The sequence below is a fragment of the Apus apus genome, chromosome 4 (genome assembly GCF_020740795.1).
Source record: "Apus apus isolate bApuApu2 chromosome 4, bApuApu2.pri.cur, whole genome shotgun sequence".
Classification (NCBI taxonomy): domain Eukaryota; kingdom Metazoa; phylum Chordata; class Aves; order Apodiformes; family Apodidae; genus Apus; species Apus apus.
The window spans coordinates 96,097,306-96,121,517 of record NC_067285.1 but is presented as its reverse complement, the minus strand read 5'-3'; the positions used below and the strand labels follow the sequence as shown (position 1 = coordinate 96,121,517).

At 40.3% G+C, this 24,212-nt stretch overlaps 1 protein-coding gene across 1 annotated transcript; it reads left to right on the top strand.

Annotated features, from left to right (window-relative positions):
- Window positions 1–1,684: 1,684 nt before the first annotated feature.
- SLC34A2 (solute carrier family 34 member 2) lies at window positions 1,685–22,743 on the top strand. Its single transcript, XM_051619788.1, has 13 exons — window positions 1,685–1,725; window positions 7,518–7,632; window positions 7,728–7,865; window positions 8,433–8,561; window positions 9,493–9,636; window positions 10,195–10,306; window positions 11,380–11,575; window positions 12,304–12,399; window positions 14,825–14,945; window positions 15,694–15,861; window positions 17,274–17,390; window positions 17,478–17,602; window positions 19,225–22,743. The coding sequence occupies exons 2-13, from the start codon at window positions 7,527–7,529 to the stop codon at window positions 19,798–19,800; spliced, it is 2,028 nt and encodes a 675-aa protein (XP_051475748.1). The 5' UTR covers window positions 1,685–1,725; window positions 7,518–7,526; the 3' UTR covers window positions 19,801–22,743.
- Window positions 22,744–24,212: the final 1,469 nt, after the last annotated feature.

Sequence of the window (24,212 nt, the reverse complement as noted above, 5' to 3'; positions counted from 1 at the left end):
TTTGGTAATAAGGTGGTTCTGACCTAGGATTTTTGCCTCCCTAAAATGTTAACGTGGTCAGTGCATAGGATTGTGCTTAGCAAATGGAATGGGCAGTGCTGGAATAAAAATGCCTTGGAAGACGTCACTGCATGCTGGCTGAGCCCTAACTGGGCACCTGGAATGTGCCCATCTCATACCTTCCCACTGTCAGAGCTGGGTTTCACAAGCAGTGACTCAGAAGAGGATAAGCGTCAGCTCAGAGAAACACAAGAATTCCCACATAAAATCTTCATCTAGTTTCCTAATGCAGGGTATCAATGAAAAACTCCTATTTTTACATGCAATGGTGAAGTACACATCTGTTAAGAAAACTGAGCCTGTGAACCACCAAGGTGAACCTTGGGTCCATTTTCCATTGCTTCTTTCCTCTTTGGACTGTTTTCCATTTTGCACAGAACAAAAGCTGGTTTCCTCTCCACCTCCAGCCATCTCTGCACAGCTGGGAAGGGCGAATAGGGCTGATGCTTGTGTCCTTGGGCTCCAACATCAGCTGTGCCCAGGGTAAGGAGGGACAGGTCGGACTCTACCCCAGCAGAGCCACTGCAGCCAGGGCAGCTGCTTGGTGGCTCCCCTGCCATGATGTGATTCTGTGGATGGGGCTGCAGAGGTTGAGATGGTCACCACTTATTAAATATTTCTGATGCTGACTCACAGCTCCAAAGGCTGAGTGTGTCTGTGGGACTGAAAGGTGCAAAAAGCAAGAGTTTATTTTTCTAAGTTACTAAGTCACTAAGCTGCTGGGAGATATGACCGTGCACACGCAGACAAAGCAGATCTGCTGATTAGACTGCTGGTTTACAGCTTATTTTCTCAGTATATGTTGCCTGTTGAAACAGAAAAAAATCAAAGATAAAAAAGCTACAGTGCCTAATGCAGCCTCCAACCAACTCCCCATTAAGCTCATCAGTAGAATAAACATCTGTGCCAGTGACTGCTTTGTCTAATCTGTAATGCCATATTGTATTTATTGAATAATATATCTATTTATCATATAGTCTTCCTCCTCACTAGGTTCCAAATGCAATTATCAAAGGTGTCCTTACATCTTTAAATCTCATTAAGAAGGAGAGCCACAGCCAAATCGCTAATGAGCTTGCCTTAATTGTAAACGTGGAACACTGATAAGAATGAAACTCCATCCTCTTTCTCAAAGAAGTTCTTACGTGTTTCCTACTTACACTGCTTTTTATCTGATTCTCCTTCACTTCTGTTCTTAGGCAGATTAATAGGCATCTGAACAGACAAATAGCAGTACTATATCTTCTTCACACCCCCTTGACAGACTTTTGAGATAACAAAATATTTTTTGAAAATTATTATTGGAAAAAAGATTACTGAATGGTCAGGTGGATGGCAATTTTTCAGTCTGGAACAAGCTGTTCCCCAGCATTCACATGAACACATTAGTAAATCGTACTTAAATGCTGATGGGACATTTTTTAGAATGTGATAAGTGTGAAATAGCCTGTAGTTTTATCAGTCTTGGTTGCTGCCCACTACTGCTAAAAAAAGGTTGATTGTGATCATTAAGCTGCAGGTAGGCAGTGCCTCTGGACTGTAAAATAGGAATGTTAGTGCGCAGTGATGAAAGCAAACTTTGCTCAACACCTGTCTATATATATTGCAGGTCTCAGTGGCTGCCCAGCTGATCTGTTTGCTCTGTTGTCTGGGGAGAAAGAAGTGGTAAGTAAGAACAACTTAGATTGAGTTTTCTTTTCTTGTATAGAGTATAGACTTGCTTAAATTATAAATCTAAAGCTCTGCTTCTGCAGCTGGAGGAATGGCAACAGAGAGCTAATGCGAGGAACTGGAGTGGCATAGGAAATGTCATCCACTTGTTAGCTTTTTCAGATTGTGTTTTTTCAACAGCATTTATATTTTAAAGAAGTGATATAAAATGAAACTCTAAACCCAAACTGGGCTGTTTTTTGCCTACAAATAAATAGGTTTATTTTTATGGAATATGGTAAAGGAAAAAAGCACTGTATTAGTAGCTGTTAGAAAAAAAACCTACAGAAATAACTGCCTGTAGCATAAGAAAGTATTGCTTTTACTATTTGGGTTGAAAAGAAGAGAGATTTTAGGTCATAGTAATCCGTGGTATTGGATACTGGAAAATGTCTAGGATATGATTAATGAAACATTGGAAGGAAACACTGTCAGTCTGTGTTTGCATAGATAGTGTAAAGTCTGTGTGCTGCACTAGGGCCATGTCAGGGTATTCTTGATGGAAACATTTTCTTATGCTAATTTGGTTTGATACACAGAGGTAAAAGGAATACATTAGTCTAATGCAGTTAGCTCAACTAATGTGACAGTAGGCAGAAATCAGCTGGTTTCTCAGTAACTTTTATTAGCAGCTCCTCCATTCAATCAGTAAGTCTTTTTAATGCCATTACTTCTTCCTCTCTCAGTTCTTTACTATGTGTTTTGTATTTGAGATGGGGTAGATTTGTTGTATTTCCTTGTTGTTGGGATTATTTTTAGTTTTATTGTTTTATTCTTTAAAAAAAAGTAAGTGTGCTATTTAAATACCTAGCAGGCATTTCAAGTTGTTCACTGATATTTCCTGGCTCTAGCTCTTCAGTGGCAGTGTTTGGTGCTTTGCTTGGTTATGAATGCAAAAATTAATGTTTGGAACTACTTTTCTCTCTGTACTAGCTTAGAAATTAGTTCTCTTTATTAGTTTGTTTTATCTGTTTGTTTTGTGGGTTGTTTTTTTTTTTAGTTTTCTGTGTGTTATATTCAAGCTTGTGAGCAATAAATCTCAGGGATCTGTAGGAATAAACAGTGAGGACAATGGTAATTTTTTTTTTTTAAGCTTTCACATATTATTTCTTTTACCGCTACATTAGTTTACATCCTGGATACAAAGTTTACATCCTGGATAAGCCTGCTAGTTTATTAAGAGAAAAAGCCCCGGGGAAGTGGCTGGTGTCAGAGCAAAGGCAAGACTTGCTCCTAGCAAGGCTGAATCATTACTTGTGTTTATTTAAAGTTGTTGCCTGTTCTGTTGCACCCAGGGCTTTGTGGCTGCCATGGAACAGGTTCTGGGGCAAAATTATCAGCTGATGTAAAGATACTGAATGAATTTGTGCTGGCTGAGGATCTTTCCCTTCCTGTCTCTACATAATGTGCTTCTATGTCAGAAATTACATATTTTAAGGGGGTGAACCCAGTATTTCTTGAAGTTGTGTATAAGAAGGATTGCTCTGTAGCTTGGTATTTACTTCTATGAAGTATGTGTGTTAAATACTAATATTTACTAAGTCATGTAGTCAGATATTAGGTCAGCTGATAAATCCCATTTTGACATAAAAACTGTAGTGCAGCAGTGAATGATAAGAAAGTGATGTGTATTTGTAGAAAAGCTGAGGGAGAAGGAGAGAGCAAGGGAGAGAGGGGAAAGCCTGGCTGAACCCAAAACTTGAGTTGGAGCTGCAGAAAAAACCTGTAGGCATACATATGGTCACACTGGTGGTTGCTGCAGTTATTACCAGTTGATTTTGGTAATGCTGTTTTCTCCAGTGATTTTATTTCACCTCGGTTTGACTACTTCTGTTCCCCTGGAGGTGAGATTACTCTAAGGCTTACTGCTTCGTAGCTCTTATTGCAGGCACAACGTGGCCTTTCAGTGAGCTGTCACGGGTGGAGAGGTACAAACAATACCATCCAGGCACGTGCTACTGGTAGTTCACATTCTCCATGTGAAGTCCAGCAAAATAAATAGATTTGCAACTGCTTCTGATTTAAAACCGAGTCTAACCCTGCAACAGAGGCAACGCCGTTACAGTCCAACGAGTCACTGACGAACGCAACACCTGGCAACTGCATCACACCTGGTGTTGTTCAAATAATTCCCCAGACACTTTAACTCTTTGAAGTGCTGCTGCAAGAGAGTGAATATGGCTACAAAAACCATGGGAGCCCACTTGGGTTTCAACTTCTTCTCTCTCTCATTTTCTTTTAGAATTTGAATGCCACTGATTTCTGTCTATCTCCCTCTCAGAAGCAGCAAGTTTCAGTTTCTTTTGCAGTTAGAAACAATGTCACACATAGTTAGCATTTTCCAAAGGTGAGGAAAGACTATCCTTACCATGAAAGGAGCAGACATGATGGTGTGAGAGGATTTGCTGCCAGGTTCATTGAAAGGGACTGGGTTACACCATGCACAGGCATCACCTTTCAGCCCTTTGCAGTATGCATGGCATATTCTGACCTGCTACTTTCAGGAGGAAACTAGCTCCCCTTTCAGCTCCCTGCTCCAACACGTAGATATCCAAAGCACCAGTGTTTATCCAGGTGTCAACTCCACTACTGTGCCTTAGATGCTGGCATCCCAGCCAGTGTCCTGCCAGCTGAGGCAGGAGCTGAACACTGATGCTGAGACGTGTGGGCTGGCATGGGGCTGGACAGAGCTCATCACCTCATCCAGCAATTGTGGCTGTCTTGCCTCTGGACCTGGACTGGTGAGTCCAGCTGAACGTAGCTCCTTGTTGTGGTGTGCATCATCACCAGCCCAGCAGCTCCTTGTTGTGGTGTGCATTGTCACCAGCCCATCCTCTACCCATTCTTAGACATGTTCCTTCAGAGTGTTGTTATGCCTTCAGTGTTCAAAACCAAACCACCATTAGGGTTTTCATTGTAATTTACATCTTGCTTTAAATGATGTTGGTTGTTTATACCATGTGTGATTTCAGCCTTTCTAAAGGTGTATGTGAGCTCCTAGGAATGATGCAGTTGGCTTTGTCACCCCACTGCTCTGCGCCTCCACAGAACCCTGGTTTTCTTGAGTATTTTCCCAAGATGTTAATGTCTGTATCTGGGCCAAGGAAGAATTATTTGAAGGGAAAACTGTAGAATGTAGACTATCATTCCAGCACAGTAATTAATTAACAGTAAGTAGCTGTGGCCAGAACTCTAGCAGAGTATCAAGTAGCTGTAAACTATCTTCTCAGCTGTTCCTCTTAGCAAGAGTTGGAATCTGGAGAAAGCTGACAGCTTTGGTAGCGCTTCGAGGATCTAGATGGTTCTGCTTTCATCAGTACTTGATACCAATCACACAGAATGGGCTGTTCTAGTAGTACCTCTGCAAACCCCAAGTGCACATACTGTAAAGACCTCCAGTATTCAAGTCTAACTTCCCAAATCAGAGATTTACCAGGGCTCATATGAATAGTTTTATATACATATATATAAAAAGCCTTCTTCCACAGAGGTGGTCAACTCTCATTCTGTGGTTTTTAATCACATAAAGAAAAAAACACCAAAACAACAACAAAATCAACACATGACATACCTGTGGGATCCTGAGCACTTCAGGAACATGGGAGGTACTTAGTGTGAAAAAATGCCCTGCTGAATTCTTGAATGAGGAAATTTATTTAGGAGACATAGATGCTGCAGAAGTTTTCAAGCTCCGGTTTCTCCAGTGAATGTATCGGCTCAGTTTCCATACAGTAATCATGCAGGCTGAATCCCTTATTTCCATACTGAGCGTAACAGAAGAAATGCAAAAGTACTGATGGCATCTCCAGGGCTGGTGGTGTCCAGCAGATTCTGTGTCTCTCCGCGGTGGGAATACTTTGTCAAAGCAACTTCACATCTGAATATCCAACACATTATCATGACTGCATTTCACTTAAGAAGCACTTGTGCTGAGCAGAGCAGTTATTCTTTTTAGAGCTCTGTAAATGCTGAGCATGTATAGATGAAACTTGTTTAACTAGACAGAGGTGTTCTGGCTTGGGTGAGGCTTGGAGGTTGTTCTGGCGTGGGCAAAAATATAAGAATTAGCTCCAAGCAAATGGAAACTCTTGTTGAAACAAGTAAGAGCGGTTTTCTTCCATCTGTTCTGAGATCTTTCTTTGTGTATCTTGGGAGCTGCTCTAAATCTTACACCACAGACAAAGAATGTGTAAAAACATAGTTTTTGCTAATGGGATTGTAGAACAATTTTTCCTGCTACTGCGGAAGAGGAGACACTCTTTTCTTTGTGGAGTGCCAGAAAACAGTACTGTCTTTTGTTACAGTAAGACATGAGTGATTTTTTCTGTGACATTTCCTTCCCAGCTAAAGGAGAAGGATGTACGGCTGACTGACGTGGGCAGGGCCAAGACATTTTCACCATCAGCTACATAAAAGATTACAATTAAATGAATGATTAATTATAGTCCCTTAGAGTGGCTACTAAATGCAGGTGAACCTTGTTTACCGGAGCATGATACCAGCTCTGACACTCACTTTTGGAGGCTGGGCACAAGTGCCCTGTTTACCAGGAGCATTACAGTCACATTTGCTCCCCCAGGTTTCTGTCATCCATGTGGGAGGGAGGGTGGAAGAGATGAACCTGAAGGTGAGGCTTTTCTGGTTAGGGTTCACTTCTCCCATCCTTTCCAGTGGGTTTTTGGTCATGCTGGCTGAGCAAACCAACAACCTGACAAGCCTGCAAAGGTAGAAGTATTGCCTTAGCTTCCCACGGTCACCTTCCCCCTCTTTCATTTTTTTGACTTCTGATATTAGTGAAGTAAATAAATAGAACTTTTCCAGGTTTTGGCTCAAGAAACAGCTGCCTCCTCCTCTTGTGCCTGAGCTAGGTCTATCACATGTGCTTGTACTTGTGCTGGCAGTATTTGGCCATGCAATGTCTCATTTTTTCAGTTAATATTTGCTAATATTACAATGCGTGTCAAATGTGCTCAGAAAGGGTCTGGAAAGAAGAGATTCAAAAACAGAGTCTATATGAGATGGGTGAGCTTGACTTTGCTGTCACCAACTGAGCTACAGTTGTACCATCAGCCATGAGTTACAGGCAAATATAGACCTGCACATGGCCCCTGCTATCTAATTACACTCTTGTCCAGCAAGCATCATTCTGGAGCTTCAAACTCTGGGGTCTTCCTCCATCTTGTTTGGGGTCACATTGCCCTCCATGTTTCCGTGGGAATGAACCAGTAAAGGCAACAAGATTGTGTTTAGCATGTGTGACTCAAACTAAGCAATGTTTTAGAGAAGAAATTTCTTTGCTAAGCTCTGTATATTGAATTGCCAGTTTGGAAAAGGCAGTCCATTGAAACCAGAAGGTGGAAGAAAGTAAAACAGTCCTCTGACTTTTTGCTGAAAGGAGAAAATGAATTAAAGAAAATAAATGCCTAAGATTTGTGAAGTAGAGGAATAATTGCTTTCGTGATAGTTGAAAGTGAACAAAAATAGAGGCATGAGATAGAAATATTTTCTTTTAATTGTGTGAAATGCACAAATAAATCAACTGCGTGATTTTAAAAATAACTGAGGAATCCATTTTGCAAATAAAGGAACAGTTCATAAAGATTAGTAAAAAGCTGTGTTCAAGAACAAACTGCTTCCATTCCATTTCCATCTCTTTTGCTCTTAAACTTAATCATGTTTCTCACATACCCTGTTGTAAGTTGATTATTTTGACTTCATGCACATTCTAATTAATATTACTTTATTAGTCATAGATCATGGCTCCTTGGCCTGAAGTGGAAAAGCCTGAAACCAATAACTATATTGGGGACCCTTCCAAACAAAACCAAAACATGGCTGGGAAAGAAGGAGAAAATCATAAAGGTAATGTGTGCTAACCTGTAAGTTACAGAGTTTGGGGGCTCTTTGAAGAAGATGGAAAGTAATTAGATGATTTTTTAAATGTGCTATTTCATCAGGCAACATGGCTTCACTTGGAAATAAGGGGGAAATTCAACCTGCATTTTCCACAATAGCCTTGATAGATGAGACAAGGCCAGAAGAAGAGGACCCATGGGCTCTGCCAGAACTGCAGGACACAGGAGTCAAGTGGTCAGGTAGCCATTTCTCAGTAAATAAGTTATCTGCATTCATTCTTTTCCATCGCTTCTAATCTTTGTCACAGTTATTTTTCTGAAATTATATTTTCTACACAATTGAAATGAAGATTTGAGGATTTTTCAGATGTGAGCTTTACACTTTGTCTCACACCTTCCCCAGCAGGGAATGGGGATGTTACATTTAGTCAGCTAAGAACAATCTGGAAAACTTGCTGTTCGGCACCCTTAAACACAAGGAGAAATATGGAATACAATCCAAAACTAATAACGTTCTATATCCAGGCTTTCTTTACTCAGGAGAATGACTGTGTAAAGCCAAGGGTCAGTCTCAGTCTTCATAAGGCCTTTTCATATGCTAAAAGCTTTTACGCAGTAAAACTACATAAATGAACTACATGCTTCTGCAGTTAAAATTTGTTTAAGAACATTCTTTTGGGTTTAATCACACGTTTAATCACAACACTGTCTTTGACTCTGTCATCTCTGCTTATAGGCTAGACTGTTCTTAAGAGAACACCAGAGACATCACGCAAGTCTGTTATGCATAATGTATTTGTTTTACAGAACTGGATACAAAAGGAAAAATCATCCGTGTCCTCTACGGAATAGGGAAGTTTATTATGCTACTTGGATTACTCTACATGTTTGTGTGTTCACTGGATGTACTGAGCTCTGCCTTTCAACTGGTAGGAGGTATGAAAATGACTAAAATATCAAGAACAAGCTATCAACGAGGCAGTATATTTCAGCTGAATCACTAAATTACAAGCTCCTCTCTTCAAGAACAGGCTCCCTAGTTTTATGTGTTGAGATATAGATTCAGAAGGAAGCAGCTCTGAGTGAAGACTGACCTTCATTTGTTTGAATGGGTCTTTGTTTCTCAGATTCCAAAGACCTGTTGATGCAGGGATTATTGGTCTGGATTTCTTAGTAGGTTCCTGTTACTTTTGTGGCAGTTTACATTAATACATCTGTGCATAAAGCTGTCCCATGTGAAAGACATTTCAACAAGGTGCAATATGAAAATTGCTCTCTTGATCAAAAGGCATCCAGCACCGAAATGTCCCCTAAATCTTTGAAAGACAAAAACTATTGACATTTATTTTCCACTTTTTCCTATCTCCAAGGGTTGAGTTCTGCTGATGGATTCAGAAGCAGTTACCAGAGAAATACGTGAGCTTCTGTGGTGGCATTCTGGATTTTTGGCAACACAGAAAGCTACAGAACACCATTACTCAGGATTATTAAAATAGTTTTCCTTGATGTAGTAAACAAAAATATCAAGGAAGTAATAGCATTTAAATCTATGCATGTGTGTTTTTTTTTTTTGTCCTGCAGTCTTTCCTCTGATGGTTGTGGGTTTATATAGTACTTTGCAGAGTTCAGTAGAGCTTGTTCAGTCACTGAAATGAGAAAATAGAAGGTATTATCCTATGACTGAGAAGCTGAGAGTTCAGCACCGAATTTGGATCCCTAGGCTACATAATATTATACATTTTTTGGCTGGCAAGCATAGCTAGATCTGTATCAATGAAACGGTTGAATGATCTTTAATTAAACACTCTGGTAATTCCTATGGACTTTACATTGCACTTGCGTCACTCTGAGAATATGTTTTTTGTAGGCAAAGCAGCAGGGGACATTTTTCAAGATGATTCAGTGCTGTCTAATCCTGTTGCGGGATTGGTGATTGGGGTCCTGGTGACTGTTATGGTCCAGAGCTCCAGCACTTCTTCATCCATTGTGGTCAGCATGGTGTCCTCCACATGTAAGTCTGCTTACAGTATCTTCCTAGAGATCACTTGGTCTGGTGTGAAGCTTTGGGTGTAAGAGTAGAGACTACAGGAAAATATTTTCACAGCTGTTGCCCAGGTATAAAATAAAAAATTTTAAAAGTAGTAGTAGTAGTAGTAAAGTAGTAATGGTTAAGTCCACAACTGCAATGAAATTATTTGGAAGCTTTGGCATTGAATGCATTAATTTTGGAAGTGTCTGCACACTTCTCTCATGTAAGCAAGTGACTAAACATTATTTGTTTCTGTGGAATAATTTCAAAATTCTGCAGTAAGTAGGAAAATATCTGGGAAAGAAGAGACTTCATATTGCTCTGGTCCTCTAACATGTGATGAAAAGGAATAACCATGGGGGTACCGCATTCCCAGGGGGCTTTATTAAAGCAAACATATCTAGAGTGGAACACCTAATCCCAGTGACATCAAGAGAAGTCAGGGTTCCAGTGACATTAGTAGGTGTCAATTGTCTTTGGAGCAAAGAGCTTGCTGATGATCTGATTTTCTCATGCAGTGCTTCCTTTTCTGCTTTCTAGTGCTGTCTGTTCAATCAGCCATTCCTATCATAATGGGGGCAAATATTGGCACTTCAGTTACAAACACTATTGTGGCACTCATGCAAGCTGGGGACAGGAATGAATTTAGAAGGTTTGTACTTAAACACGACATATGAAAAGTTGGTTTTCTGCCTTCTTTCTAAGTTTTTTTTCTATATATCCTATCATTACTTCAGTCATTCAACCCTTCTATTGACCAAAATTTTAATATCTAGTCAATAAAGTCACAACATGGCCATGGTCAAGGTATAATGCTATCTAGATGTATGACTTCATATACTTGAAGAAAAGTATATCAGGGTCCTTTAAAAATGTAGTGGTTTTTGTAACAATCGACTATTTTTAGCTGGCCTTGCACAAGGATAAATTTTCAACTGCTCCCACTATGCCACCCCTCTTTGATTGTATCTCTTGTTTAAGGGAGGGGTGTACAAGAAGTTAATATTACTGTTTTTTGGTCTACTCTTCTTAAAAGAGACTTCAATGTTGAAAGTTTCGTAAGTCTGCACTAAGCAAGAGCCAATAACTCTAGAGAAATGTAATGTTCTGGTTGTTAAATATATACAGTGACAACTTTTAGACTGACACTTGACGTTATCGCTGAGAGCTCATGTCTTACTGGAGATGGGCAGTAAAATTGTCATTTATGGCATACCAGTTGTATGAAATACACTTAGCCAAAGCCTCTGTGGCTCCTCAGACTCTGGAGGAGAAGCTGGAAGGGAGCTGTACAGCAAAGGTATGCAAGAAGTTGGGAGAGGGGTGCAAAGAGCCACCCTCCCCCATGAGTCAGGGGGAGGCAGAGGCAACACTTGGCTGAGGATTAAAAATGTACCAAAAATGGGTGAGAGGCAAAACAAATGTAGGCTGTACAGCCCCTTCTTTCTGCAGACAAGTACTCTTGGCAGCCTCATGTTAAGCATGACATTTGCATTTTCTAGTTTATCTTGCTTCACTCACCTGGCTGGCTGCTTCTCTTGGTCAGCAATGCGGAGACAACTTAGCACTCTGTAGCAAAGTAGCCATCTCTTGTGACCCCAGAAATTCAGTTATTCCCATTTTGAAATGAGCTTCATCCCCACTTCTATGATTTTGTATTTAATGGATGTTTTGTATATGTTGTTTAATGAAAAGCATTTTCTGTTTTTAAATTTCTTCTTGCAGGGCCTTTGCTGGGGCAACAATCCATGATTTTTTTAACTGGCTTGCTGTGTTTGCACTGCTGCCCATTGAAGTTATTACTGGCTATCTTTACCATCTCACCAATGTTATAGTTGAATCCTTTCATCTTGAAAGTGGTGATGATGCCCCTGAGCTACTAAAAGTTATTACAGACCCCTTTACAAAGCTCATAATTGAGGTAAGCTCTTTCTGTCTTCAAGGAAGCTGCTTACTTGGTTCAGTCACCAGAAATCAAAATGCTCTGAATATGGGGAGGGTTCCCACTCACTTCTCTGTGCCCTTGAGATAAAGGTCATTTGCAGATGGATTCCTCTTTTTATTAAATTTTATAAAATCTCAGCTCTATATTTCCTCCCCACCCTGCATTTCACCCTAATGATGATAGACCTCACTAGGAGGACTGGGAAGTCAGGTGAGGACAAATGGAGCCATATGGGATGGACGGGATAGTAGCCTGTTGCCTAGACATTGGCAGAGAGTGCTAGCTGAGACACCTTAGCGCATCAAGAAGACCTGCATATGACCTAAGAGGTGACAATGAAATTATGGGAAACTTGCACACACCTAGAGGAACTGGAGGCTATAAGAGGGATGCACACAGCTCCTAAAAAAGACAGAAAATGCATGTAGGTGGTTGTGTCAGTGTAGCTGTTTAAACAGAAAGGTTCAGATGATGCGGTGGATGATTTGGGGAAAAGGACACACAGTGTTTGTACACATAAAGTTGTACCTTCTTCTGGGAGTAAACTCCATCCTACCTGTTGGGCAGCAGCTCCAGCATTAGAGATGATCATGCTGGTTTTATGTGATTGAGCTTCCAATGGGAGTTATTTGAGTAGAGCTGAACAGAAGTGCAAGTTGAAATAATGCCTTTTTTTTTTTTTCCTCCCTTCCCTCCCCCCCCAGCTTGATAAATCAGTAATTAATGCAATTGCTACAAATGATGAATCAGCAAAAAACAAAAGCCTGGTAAAGATTTGGTGTGTGACTGAAACCAATGTGGTGAGTATCATGCTAAATCCATTGTCTGGTTCCTCAGGAAATATATGACTGATCTGCAGCTGACACTTCTTATCACAGGATTGTGAAATTAGATTTTTAAATTAGTACTTTTTTTTTGCAGCAGAGAAAGAATTAAAACAATTTAATGTAGTTTTTGTTCCACTTAAAGTGGTGAGCTTGATCTGGTTGCTTTCAGTACCATGCAGACTTACCAGCTTATCAGAACTGGTGGTTTGGAGCCAAAGCTGCTTACTCCTTTCACATCCAAATGCCTTTAAACTCTGATACTCCTACTGACTCCCAAAAAGTGGAAAAAAAATCTGCAGTATAGTCCAAAGAAAATATCTTTTCACCCACCATTTATCTATTGATCTAACCAGCTTTAGTCTTAACGTGTGTTAGGGTGATCTGGTGGCAGCTGGTCATTTGCAGCTTTCTTGGGAAACTGCCCTCAGAGAAAGCCTCTGTGAGGCTGTGTCCCAACACTGCACCTTGGAGGAATCTGTTGCCCATACCAACACCAATGAGTCTTTTGATAAACTGTGGAGCTCAGTGGTTGGTTTGCATTGTTCAGCTAATTAATAATTAGAGCATTAAATATCCCTTGGATCTTCAATTAGACTATTCCACCTTTTGGTATGTGTAGGAAAGTGATTCCTGAAGTCCTGAGGCAGAAGATAATAAAGGACACACAGCAGAGGTTAAAAGTAATTAAAATTAGGTGCTTGGGTTCTTAGAAGAGCCCAGCTCCTACTGAATGAGGGTTGGGATGGCCAGAGAAATGCTAGTTAGTGAGATAGTGCCAGGAGCAGAGCTGTGCAAGTGTGAAACCCTGCTCAGGCTGGGCTCCAGAGGAGCTGGGTGTTTCACCCCAGGGGAAGCAGGACTCTCGGGAGTTGTACTGCTCTCAGGGTCCTGGGCCACACTTGGCTGCCCCTCGGCTGCACTGCCCAATCCCAGAGAGCTTTAGTCTGAGCCCCCTCACTCTTAGAAGATAAACAACTACATGAGAAGTGTAGGCTGAGGCTTATAGTTTGAGGTACTAATTTTTTTAACCTATATTTTGGCTGTGTAACTACTGCCCAAGCATATAATCAAATTACAAAAACATATGAAACCCTTACAAGCTCAACTTGAATTTGGTGGGGGGCAAGGAAGATAATTTCCATGGTTTACATTCCTAGCAAGTTAAACTAATTTATGACAAAAAAAATTAAACAGACTTATGGCAGGAATAAATACATGCAGATCCCATATGTTTAAAGCAAATATAAGGATAAACATTTTGATCTAATGTAGCTGCTCTGAAATTCAGATGTCTGAAAAAAAATTTAGGAAGGCAAGAAACAGTACTGTGTTATGATCACAAAGGCTGGTGTGCTGGGGAGGCTGGAGATCAGGTGGCCCCTGGAGATGTGGGATCACTGGGTGCACCCTCAGTTTTGCCCACCTGCACCAACTGGCTGGGGGAATGCAAATGTGGCTGTCTGCAGCCAGAGCCCAGCAAGAATATGTGATTTCTCTTTCTCCATTTCTGCAAAAGGTAATCACTCTAACATGTTTTAAAGATACCCTTCCAAGATTCTATGATTCTATACCTCCTGATCAGCAGTGTGGTTCAGAGTCCATTTGGCTGCCAGCTTCTGCTGTGGGGGTGTACAGTTCAGTCAGCAAACTCTTTCTCAATCTGCCTAAGGACTGAAGGACCTGGTATCAGAATGCAATACTTCTGGGCTAGAAGCTCTTGTAAGGAAGGTTTTATTGCAGTATTAATAGAAATTCAGGTTCACCTCAGTAATACTATGGCTAATCACAGTGCTAGTAATTAGCTTTTAGATAGTATTTGAGCGTTAAAAAAGGAAGTAGTAACAGCACTTCTAATTCTACAGACAGGAAAACAGGTATAGAGAGGCAGCGTGAGCAGCTTCTGCTCATCCAGCAGCAGAGGCTGCACTAGTGCTGTGGCATTCTGGATCACAGGCCTGTGCAGTACCCACTAGACCATTAACTGAAGTTAAGATGATAGTGAAGAGGTCTTTTTTTGACCCAAGAAAGCTGTGGCATTGGTTGGAAAAGGAATGTCACTGGCCCCCAGCTGCAGCCAAACATGAACCTCATTCCACAAACCCTGACATCAGTAGTTAAAGTTCTGAGCTAGTGATGACTTGGTGCTATGACTGTTAGAATGTAGAAGGTTTGGGGGCTATTTTAATCTTTAAATGTTGTATTGATTGACTTGGATAACAGCACAACCATTTATTTTAAGAATGCAAAAAATTTTATCTTGTCATTAGTGTGGTGACAGCTTACAAATCTGTCTTTTGTTGATGAATACTTGGTTGTAGTAAAAATCTAGAACATTCCATGAGTTCTTGATGAAGGGTTGTAGGTAACTGAACAATCTGCTTTTTCTGGCTACCTTCAGACGCTGCAGAATGTCACAATTCCACCTTCAGAAAACTGCACATCTCCTGAATTTTGCTGGACTGAAGGAAACGTGACATGGACCCTCAAGAATATAACTGAAACAGAATATATCAGTAAATGTAAGTAGCAGAACTATTTGTCCTTCAGTAATACCTTTACACATGTATATAGCTTTCTAAAGTTGTTATATATGTGTGTGGCTTTCCAAAGGTGTCAGCAGACCTCTTCAGAGGTGTATTGAGAGGCACTCACCTGTGTATAGACACAAGGTATTACTGCAGGTGCAGTCAGAGCAGCCCCTGCTCTGTTATAGCTACAGAGCTGGACTTACCAGTATCATCACGGTATCTGGCTGCAGATGGATCTCTTTTCCTCATATCAGTAAACAAGGTCTTCAGTATCATGTCACCCTGATTGTTCAGGTGACTTGAAGCTACAGTTACTTCACTGTAATGGTTGCTTGGCTATCTCCATCCCTATGCATGCCCTGCAGGACTTTCAATAGCCCTTCTCAGGCACGCAGCCACCTCTGGGAAGAACCAACCCACCACCTGGCTCTGAGCACAACTAAATTTCCTCACGCTATTGTGTTACTCTCCCTTGCACATGGTCATCCAGCTCCTGCTTGCCCTGCTGGAGTGCCCACTGTGTATTTTATAAGCGTGTCCATACAAAAGCCCCTCTTGCACATCTCACACAGGACTTTTGTGGAAGAAGGGAGTTGACGTTTTTACTCCTTGCATCTCCCTCACAAACTGTGTGTGCTTTGGTCCCATTTTCTTAGGAGCATGTATGAAAACCAGAGCTGGGCTTGGGACCAGAAGCAAAAATGTGGTTAGGCTGATTAATTTTCCTGTTCTTTTTCAGGCCAGCATCTCTTTGCAGAATCAGATCTGCCTGATCTTGCCATTGGTCTCATCCTTCTGGCTTTGTCCCTGCTTGTTCTGTGCTCTTGTTTGGTGATGATAGTTAAGCTATTAAACTCTGTGCTTAAAGGACAAGTGGCGAGTGTTATCAAGAAGACAATCAACACTGGTAATTATCTGCTTTTTCTGAAGATTGTTTTCAAGAATGACAAGGACACTGAGTGCATTTATTGATATTTCCCGTTCTGTCAAATATTATAGAACAGTTTAAAGAAAATAGTATTAAATCAAAATCGCACTCCCTCAACATTTTTTCCCCCTCAGCATGTTATTTTTCTTCTTTTAAGAAATACATTAGGGAACAGCTTGCTTGAGAACCAGAGCAGATTAACAGCAACAGAGGCCAAAGTCCAGGCTCTGTTTCTTGATGTATAATCATTAGCTGTTAGAAATGTAATGTTCCTATCCTCAAAAGATAGCACTGAAGTGCTGAGATCGCGATTGCCTGCTCTGGCACAGAGCCTGTGTGTTTCTTCTGAAGTAAGTTGAAAAAAAGTTCATAGTGATTAACGATCTGATTGCTGGCCCCGTGTCACTGTTTAATGCCCTCTTCAGTAGGATAAGACAGCTCTGGATGGTGGTATTTTCTGTCTTTCCCTCTGTTCTCCAGGTGTTTTTTCAGCTTGGGCCCACTGAGTAAAAAATAAAATAAAATAAAAAATTTAAAAAATATATATGTATATAGAGATATATATAATATATTTATTATATTTTTTCACTTGGCTGCTTTTTCTTCATCCTGCCTTGAATTAAGAGTTTAGAACCTGTAGCAGGGAGAAGCAGACCTCACACATTTCTGGTTGTGGCTGAAGAGAAGGTTTGCAGAAATTGGAAAGGCAGCTAAGTGGTTCCCATGCTGTTTTCTCTTTTCGTGGGCAAGCAACACTGGCTGAATCAAAAATGAGGGGTAGAAAGTAATCAGGTGCCAGTTACTGTTCATATATAATCTCCTCTGTCTTGGTCTTCCCAGCTAAGTAATTCCTGACTTCTTTCCTGGCTTCCTCATAAATCTACAGAATACAGGGGAACATTGTGCCTAGTTTCTCTAATCAGTGTGATTAGCTTTTCTTTGTGAAAGTTAACAAGTCAATTTTTAAGTGGTGATTGGCTTGGAAGTAGTTAAAACAAACAACCTGAATTTCTCAAGGTGGTCTTCAGAACCTTATAAAGATCCAAGCCAGGTAGTGGGTGCCTGGCTGCTGAAACAAAGACACTCCAGATATCTAGAAGGTGTTGTGTTAAACTCTATGGAAACATGTCTGGTACCTAATTGTATTACAACATAAATGCTTCTCTCTGTCAGTACAAATGTCTTGTTAGTCTGGTATCCATCTTAAAGTGTGCCTGGTGGTGGAAGGCTGGAGAGGGAATACTGGTAAATTAGAGTAGTAGAACTGGCTCTGACAGAAAATCATCATGTAAGGGACAATATGCAAACAATATGCTTCTATTTGATAATCTTTTCACTGCTGTGTTGCTGCACTATCCTAAAGACAATGTTCTCCCTTTATTTTTTTTTAGATTTCCCTTTTCCTTTTACTTGGCTAGCTGGATACCTGGCTATGCTTGCAGGGGCTGGTATGACCTTTGTCGTCCAAAGTAGTTCTGTTTTCACCTCTGCTATTACACCCCTTGTCGGTAAGTTGTCAATACTGTATTTTTTAACCTCATGTTTCATTTTCTCTGTTTTCCTGAAACCACTCAGTCCTGTTTCTTTTCTCCTAGGAATTGGTGTTATAAGCATTGAGCGCTCTTACCCTCTCACCTTAGGAGCTAACATTGGCACAACCACAACAGCTATACTTGCAGCTTTAGCAAGTCCAGGGACCACATTAAAGTATTCATTACAGGTCAGTATAAACTAATGCTTCCTTGAACTTATTTAGAAGTTACAACTTCTTTGAAGAAAAAACTGACATAATTGGTTGTGAAGCAAATATGCTATGGATGCCGTGCTTGATTTTGAGATATTAGTGGTGGCTCATTAATTTCAACTACTAGAGCTAAATCTTCTAATAATCATTCTCAAAATGTTGTTATATAGTAAAATCTTACTTTCATAAATTGGGCTTGATCTGATGGGATTAATTCAGAGCTGAGACAGGGTTTGCCACTTGACCCCTGAGCGTGTGGCCTCCGCAGCTGGGAATTCAGGGCCCACATCTCTGACAGCACTCTTAGGTAGTCCCCCATGAGGGTTACTCATTTCTGTAAGTTCCCTCCTTAGGATCATAACTCTGTTCACGCAGGGTATAGGGTCTCCTGTAACCCAAAGGAAGGCTGTACAACCTGCAAAATGGCAATGTCTACCAAACTGAGGTTGCAGTGGGCAGCGTGGCTTCTGTTTTCTCAATGTAAATCTCCTCTGAGTGGGTTCCATTGAATTCCTCATTGCCTCAGACTATTTGGAATGTAGGAAGCCTGACTTTGGGCTTCCATTTACCACCCAGTAAAGAACATTCCAGGCAGCAGATAACATTTGAATGAACCCTCTACATCAAAGAGTGAAAAGATAATGAAGTTTCCTTTGCGAATAAGATGAATGTTTTTTACTAGCCCAAATACATCAAGAAAATTACAGAAGTCATTTTATTGTCTTCAGGCATGATAGAACAGATGTAATTATGAGAAGATACTGTCTTCACCGAGCTCAGATTTCACGATAACTTGCCGTTTTTAAACATACTTTAAAAATAAACCCCTCTACTTTCATGTTAACTTTAATCTGATAACAGTTACAGAATGAAAATAAGATCAGGTGAGTAGGGAACACACTGTTGGGTTTTTTTTTCAGTATATGCTTGTTTTGTCTAAGCAACTTTTGAAAGCTTTAGCAAGTAGATGTCTTTTCATGTTTGTTTGTTTGTTTTAAATAATTTTAAAGTCTGTGAATCAAATTATTACAAAAGACTCAGACAAAGTCCAGGAATCTCTTCATTGCCCTATAAACTTTTAGCTAATTTTTGGAAAATCCAGGTTTGTACTATTAACAATTTATCAATAGCCTTTATGCAGTATCTAATTTACACTTCACTTCTTTTAATTGTCAATTTAAGATTGCAGAACCCAATAATGAACAGTTCTACTGTAGTTCTTGCACCTTACTAACAAGAGGACCGTTTACCCATAGTTGTTTGGGTTGTCGGCTTTATTTCTGATGGACTCCACTTCTTGCAGTTGAAAGCTGCATTTTGAGACCTCTCCACCTGCAGGGGATTACTTTGTCCCCTCTAGGCTTGCCTTGTTTCCAAACGCTGCTCCCTCTTTGCAGGCAGTGATCTTCACAATGGGTGATGTATTACTGGGTCCTGCCTGGTGCTGGGAAAGGCCTTGCAGTCAAACAGCAGAGAAGACAAGCAAAAACAGTGGGAAGCAAGGGAAGGGAAATGATGCCACTGGAAGTTATTATCATGTGAGTAAGAGCACTTAAAGGCATTTAGTTAATTAACCTCTGAAATGTTTTTGCTTTCAGATTGCCTTGTGCCACTTTTTCTTCAATGTCTCTGGGATTATCCTGTTTTACCCGATACCTTATACACGGCTCCCAATCCGCATGTGCAAGACCTTGGGAAACGTAACAGCCAAGTATAGATGGTTTGCTATATTTTACCTTCTCGTCTGCTTCTTCCTTTTGCCTTTGTTTGTATTTGGTCTGTCACTGGCAGGCTGGCCAGTCCTTTTGGGTGTTTGCCTTCCCCTGTTTGCTCTTTTTATTGCTGTGATTGTCATTAATGTTATGCAGAAAAGGCGACCACATTCACTGCCCGAGAAGCTCCAAAATTGGGATTTTCTACCTGTCTGGATGTACTCCCTGGAGTACTGGGACAATATAATTATGTCTTCGCTCGCCTTTTGTGGGAAACACTGCTGTGGCTTCTGCAAGTGCTGCAAAGTCAGGGCCGAACAGGAGGGTGCCAAAGACAGCCAGCTAAAAACTACAGAGGTTTATGAAAACACCATTGCAATGGCTGATGAAGAAAGAGGTGGAAGAAGGGCACCAGTTGCAGCTTGTGTTGAAAAAACAGGCACAAACAACACAGCCTTATAGTAGTGGATCAACCCATATTATCAGAGATACAGCATAGGACAGTCAGGCTCTTGAAAACCACCTTGGACAATGCACTGAGGACAGAGTGAATATTTTGTTAGGTTCCTGCAGCCAGTGATATATCACTCATCAAGGAATGGAGTCAAACAAGCTTGACAGAGTCCCTAGAATATCTATGATCAGTTGAAAAGCTAATGATAGATTTGCTTACAGAGGATCTGCTGTGTGGCACCTTCATCTAATGCTATCAGTAGCAAACAAGAAATCCTGATGTAGAGAGGGATGAAAGGAGTGATGATCAATTTGAACTTAATTTAAAAAAAGCAATGCGCTTGTAGAACAGCCTTTCTGACCTACTGGCTTATTCAGCAGAAGTTACTTTATAATGCAGAAAATGCTCTGGAAATGGAAAAAAAAAAAGGGGGGAAAAAAAAAAAGAGAATCCTAATATATTCATTGGCCTATTTTCAGTGGTCAAAATGGAAAATGATAGTTTTCCCAGTATGGACAAAATGTATTGTATGTTTGTGAAGGAAAAGGAAATGCTGGGACAGTCTTTGGAAGATCTGGGAGTCCTACTTGGCATACAGGTACCCATAAGCCCATTTTGAGCCCTCTCTGTCTCCTTTAACACTGGGGACAGGAGTTATAATATTTTATGATCTCAAGTTATAGGCAATAAAAGTAATTGCTGATCCCACTGCCTGTTGAAGGTTAATGGGTTTGGAGACACAGAGTGGCTGCCAAAGTGCTTGGTGGACTCAGGATGTGGCTGTGTGGCCATTCCTCTCTCCAGATGGTGCTCCCCAATTTTGATCACCATGTTACCACACAATCAGAGGAATGGGGCAGGAGGGAGGACAAGTGGCCAGTGTAGGGGAGGAGACAGCCACCCAAGCCTGGGTTTACTCTAGGAGATGGGTGTGTAATTGTGGCTCTGTTTGCCGAGCCACTAAATGACCTTTCAGAGTAGCAGTGGAGACAGGCTTTAGAGCTGCAAAAGAGGGAACCTGGAGAGCAGCTTATGGCTAGCATGGGACATATGGTAACATTTGCTAGAGAGAAAGGAGCATTCATGCTGCATCATCACTTCTTGCTGTGAACTGCCCTCCTTGGAAAGAATGTTAATTTTAGTGGCAATTGTATGTAGCAATCCAAATCCCAAATTAAATCTATATGTAGTGTAGGCACTACCATGTGTAGTCAATCCATAGGCAGCGAAGCAGTTGGTGGGAAGCTGCTTGTGCTCAAATCTTACCATTACTGTTGTTTCTGTAAATGCTCATGAGGCTGCTCTGAATCATGGGCTGACAAAAGGCTTAACTTCAATGCCAGAAAAGGAGCATTTCAAAGACACACTGAGTACTTCTGCTGGCCTTCAGTAGCTTAGATGTTGGTGAGTAGGGGATAAATACCTGAAGTCCAACCACAAACATTGAAAAAACCCAAACAGGTGGCTGAATGTAGGCCAAGTGTCATTTAAAGCCAGTTAATATGGCTGAGTTGTAGATTAAATTTGTAATGGAAATGTTGGGAAGTCCCTTAGTTTAACATAGCCACTCAGTGCTGCTAGAACACGTCTACTTCTGAAGAGTTGTTTGTTTTCTGCAGAGCTCTGGATATCAGTAGATTGAATTTGGCTATCGGGTAAATATGTACATTTTAGAACTGAAAATTCTTTTTATTCACCTTTTTGAACTGATATTTAAACTGGTAAACTATGTTGCTGAAAATGAGTTTGCAAATTTCATTCATATTGCAATTCAAACTATTTCTGTAATTGTGAACCAGAGACAGAATGCTTAGAATCAGAGTGAATTTCCAAAAGCAAGTAGTTTTGGTATAGTTCTGCTCTTTTTGGGTTTAGTAGCAGAGAGCAGAATTATGTCAAACTACTATTTAAAAATTATTTTCTGTGTTCTTCATATAGTTGAAACAGATTTTTTTTTTTCAGCATCTCATTTTCAAGGTGGAATTTTGATATCTTCAATAATAATTCTTTGGTTTATTTTCACAGTTCTGGATGCTTTCAGAATGTGTTTATTTAAAGTCCAGTGGGCATTTCCCATGCTCTGTTTCTTTGAGAAAAATATCCAAGATTATTTTTGAGTTATCTCAAGTTTCCATTGACCACCCATTGAAACAGGAAACATTTTAATCTCCTTTTACTCTTTTCTTAAACAATGTGCACCTTATTTTGCATCTCTAGGTAAAACCACCAAGCACATTGATTATAACAGTGAGAAAGCAGTTCTTGCAAAAGAATTGGGGTAATAATTAATAGTGAGGCATATCAGTACTTTATGGTTCCTCATTGTAACATTTCCCCTGTGATATATTCTGTTTTTACTCCCCTCACTCCTTGCCCCAGGCCATATTGTGCCATTGTTTTTGGCAGATTCTGACAAAGATTTCTGTTTAATTCTTGACAGCACAACATGTTCCTGGCTTATTTCCCTCCCTACTCTTACCAAAAGATACATATGCTTTATTTATAATTATTTGAGTGTACAGAATTTTTCGTAAGTTATACAGACCAATGCTGTTGATTGTGTTATATATTGCATATTTGCAAACTATGCAATGTTTATCTATAAAAATGTAAAAAGGAACTACTGTATATTTTGTAATATAACTTTTCAAATTGTTTGTATACTGTGTATTGTGGAGGCTGTTGGCTCCATCAATAGGTTACATAAAGATTGTCAGCAATGCAGAGACAGATTTCTTAAAGATCTAAAACACCTACATACTTTCATAATATGGCTTAATGCACAAGGATATCAACTCTACTTTTCTAAAAGATGTGAATTTTCTGTAAATGAAGAATTTTGGAGATACAAGGTTTCTAAGACACTTTTTTAAACCCTTAAGCACTATTATCTTTTAACTGTTTTGAGGACAGTATATGGCTTTATACTTTGTCATGAATATTCATCTTGTCTGTCCTCGTGCATTGAATGTAAAAATAAAAAAGTTTTAAAAAAATAAGATCTTTTCATAATATCTATTTATATATTTATCTATCTCATGGAAGCTTGCAGAAAAATAAGTATGAAGACAAGTTCAAGTCTGAGTTGATGCAATGAACAAGAAATGAGGTTAGCATCAAGCACTAAAGAAAACTACCAGAGGCCTGTGTGTTTTTTTCATATGAGAGATTTTCTCATGGAGAAAAAGAAAAACAATTGCTCAGTGCAGTGGTGTGGGTCAATAAATTTTCCAGACAAGGTTCTGCAGACTGTCCACACTGTAGGTAAGCATGGGAGAGCAAAACCAGGGCAGCTGTAACAACAGGAGGCATGATGAGCTACAGCAGATTGTAAGTATTGCTGTGCTAAGCTCAGATTCTCCCTCTACAAGAAAGATGGCAAGCACATTATTTTCAAGATGCTTCTCTTACCCATTACTTGAGTCATGTCTGGCTCATAATTGTGTAAAAATAGCCATCTTGCTGGGTTTGTTAGTTTGTTTGTTTTTCTATCAGATGTGACTTATAGAGCTTAAAATTAAGCAGATAGAAATAAAAAGTACTCCTTAAATGGCAGTCGACTTCCTAACTATAAGCTCATCAGTAGCTGAGGAACTAGCCCAAAAGGCAACTGTCATCCCCAACTACACCATATTTTAGTGAAATTAATATAACAGAAGCATTTCTTAGAACACAAATATTTGTGCACTAGAGTGTAAACTCTCTTCTAAAAATGTAAGCAGCAAGCACCCTAGACCAGTGGTTTGAAACTTATAGCTTCTTACACCCATGCAGAGCTACTGTAATTCTGTGCTCCATCACCCTCCATGACTCACTGTCCATCAGGAACTAAAGCCCATCCTGGGAACATGCACAGGTTGTGCCATCCTTTTCACTGTTCCCAAACTCTTTGCAATTACCTAAGTTCAGCCATGCCCACAGGTATTTAACAGCAGGTATGTCATGAAGTGCTGCACTGATCAGAAACCTTCAAACATTCACAATAATTCTTCAGCTAATTGCTTAGTTGAAACTGTGACTGGTCTCAGTGCTCTTCCTCTCTGCTTGCAACTGAACCATGTTGTCCACAGCTCCTTCTGATGCTCCTGTGCATCCCCTGCTGAAGTTCCACATTCACTTCCCCTGGTTTTAAATATTTGATAATACTACATTTAATTGCAGCAGGCCTACTGCTATGGTGGGTTCTCATCAGTCAGAAGTGCGGGCTAAATGCTTCATCATCTCTTTCTTCAACTCAACATGTAGTAGTGGGCACCCAGCCAGGTCCCCAGGAGAGCTGCTGGCCATGCCACTGGGAAAGGCTGTTCTCTGACTTGTGTGCGTGCAGCCTGGTGTGGAACCATGGGCAGCAGCTGAACCAACAGACAATAGCAAAGGAGCTGATTCCCTCAGTTAAAATAGTGAATAGTACTGAGCAAAA

Bases quoted from the DNA above. Each gene is read 5' to 3' on its own strand.
- SLC34A2 (XM_051619788.1), top strand. From the start codon at position 7,527: ATGGCTCCTTGGCCTGAAGTGGAAAAGCCTGAAACCAATAACTATATT. The intron at 11,576-12,303 runs GTAAGCTCTTTC...CTCCCCCCCCAG, and splicing joins TTACAAAGCTCATAATTGAG to CTTGATAAATCAGTAATTAA. The intron at 14,946-15,693 runs GTAAGTAGCAGA...GTTCTTTTTCAG, and splicing joins AACAGAATATATCAGTAAAT to GCCAGCATCTCTTTGCAGAA.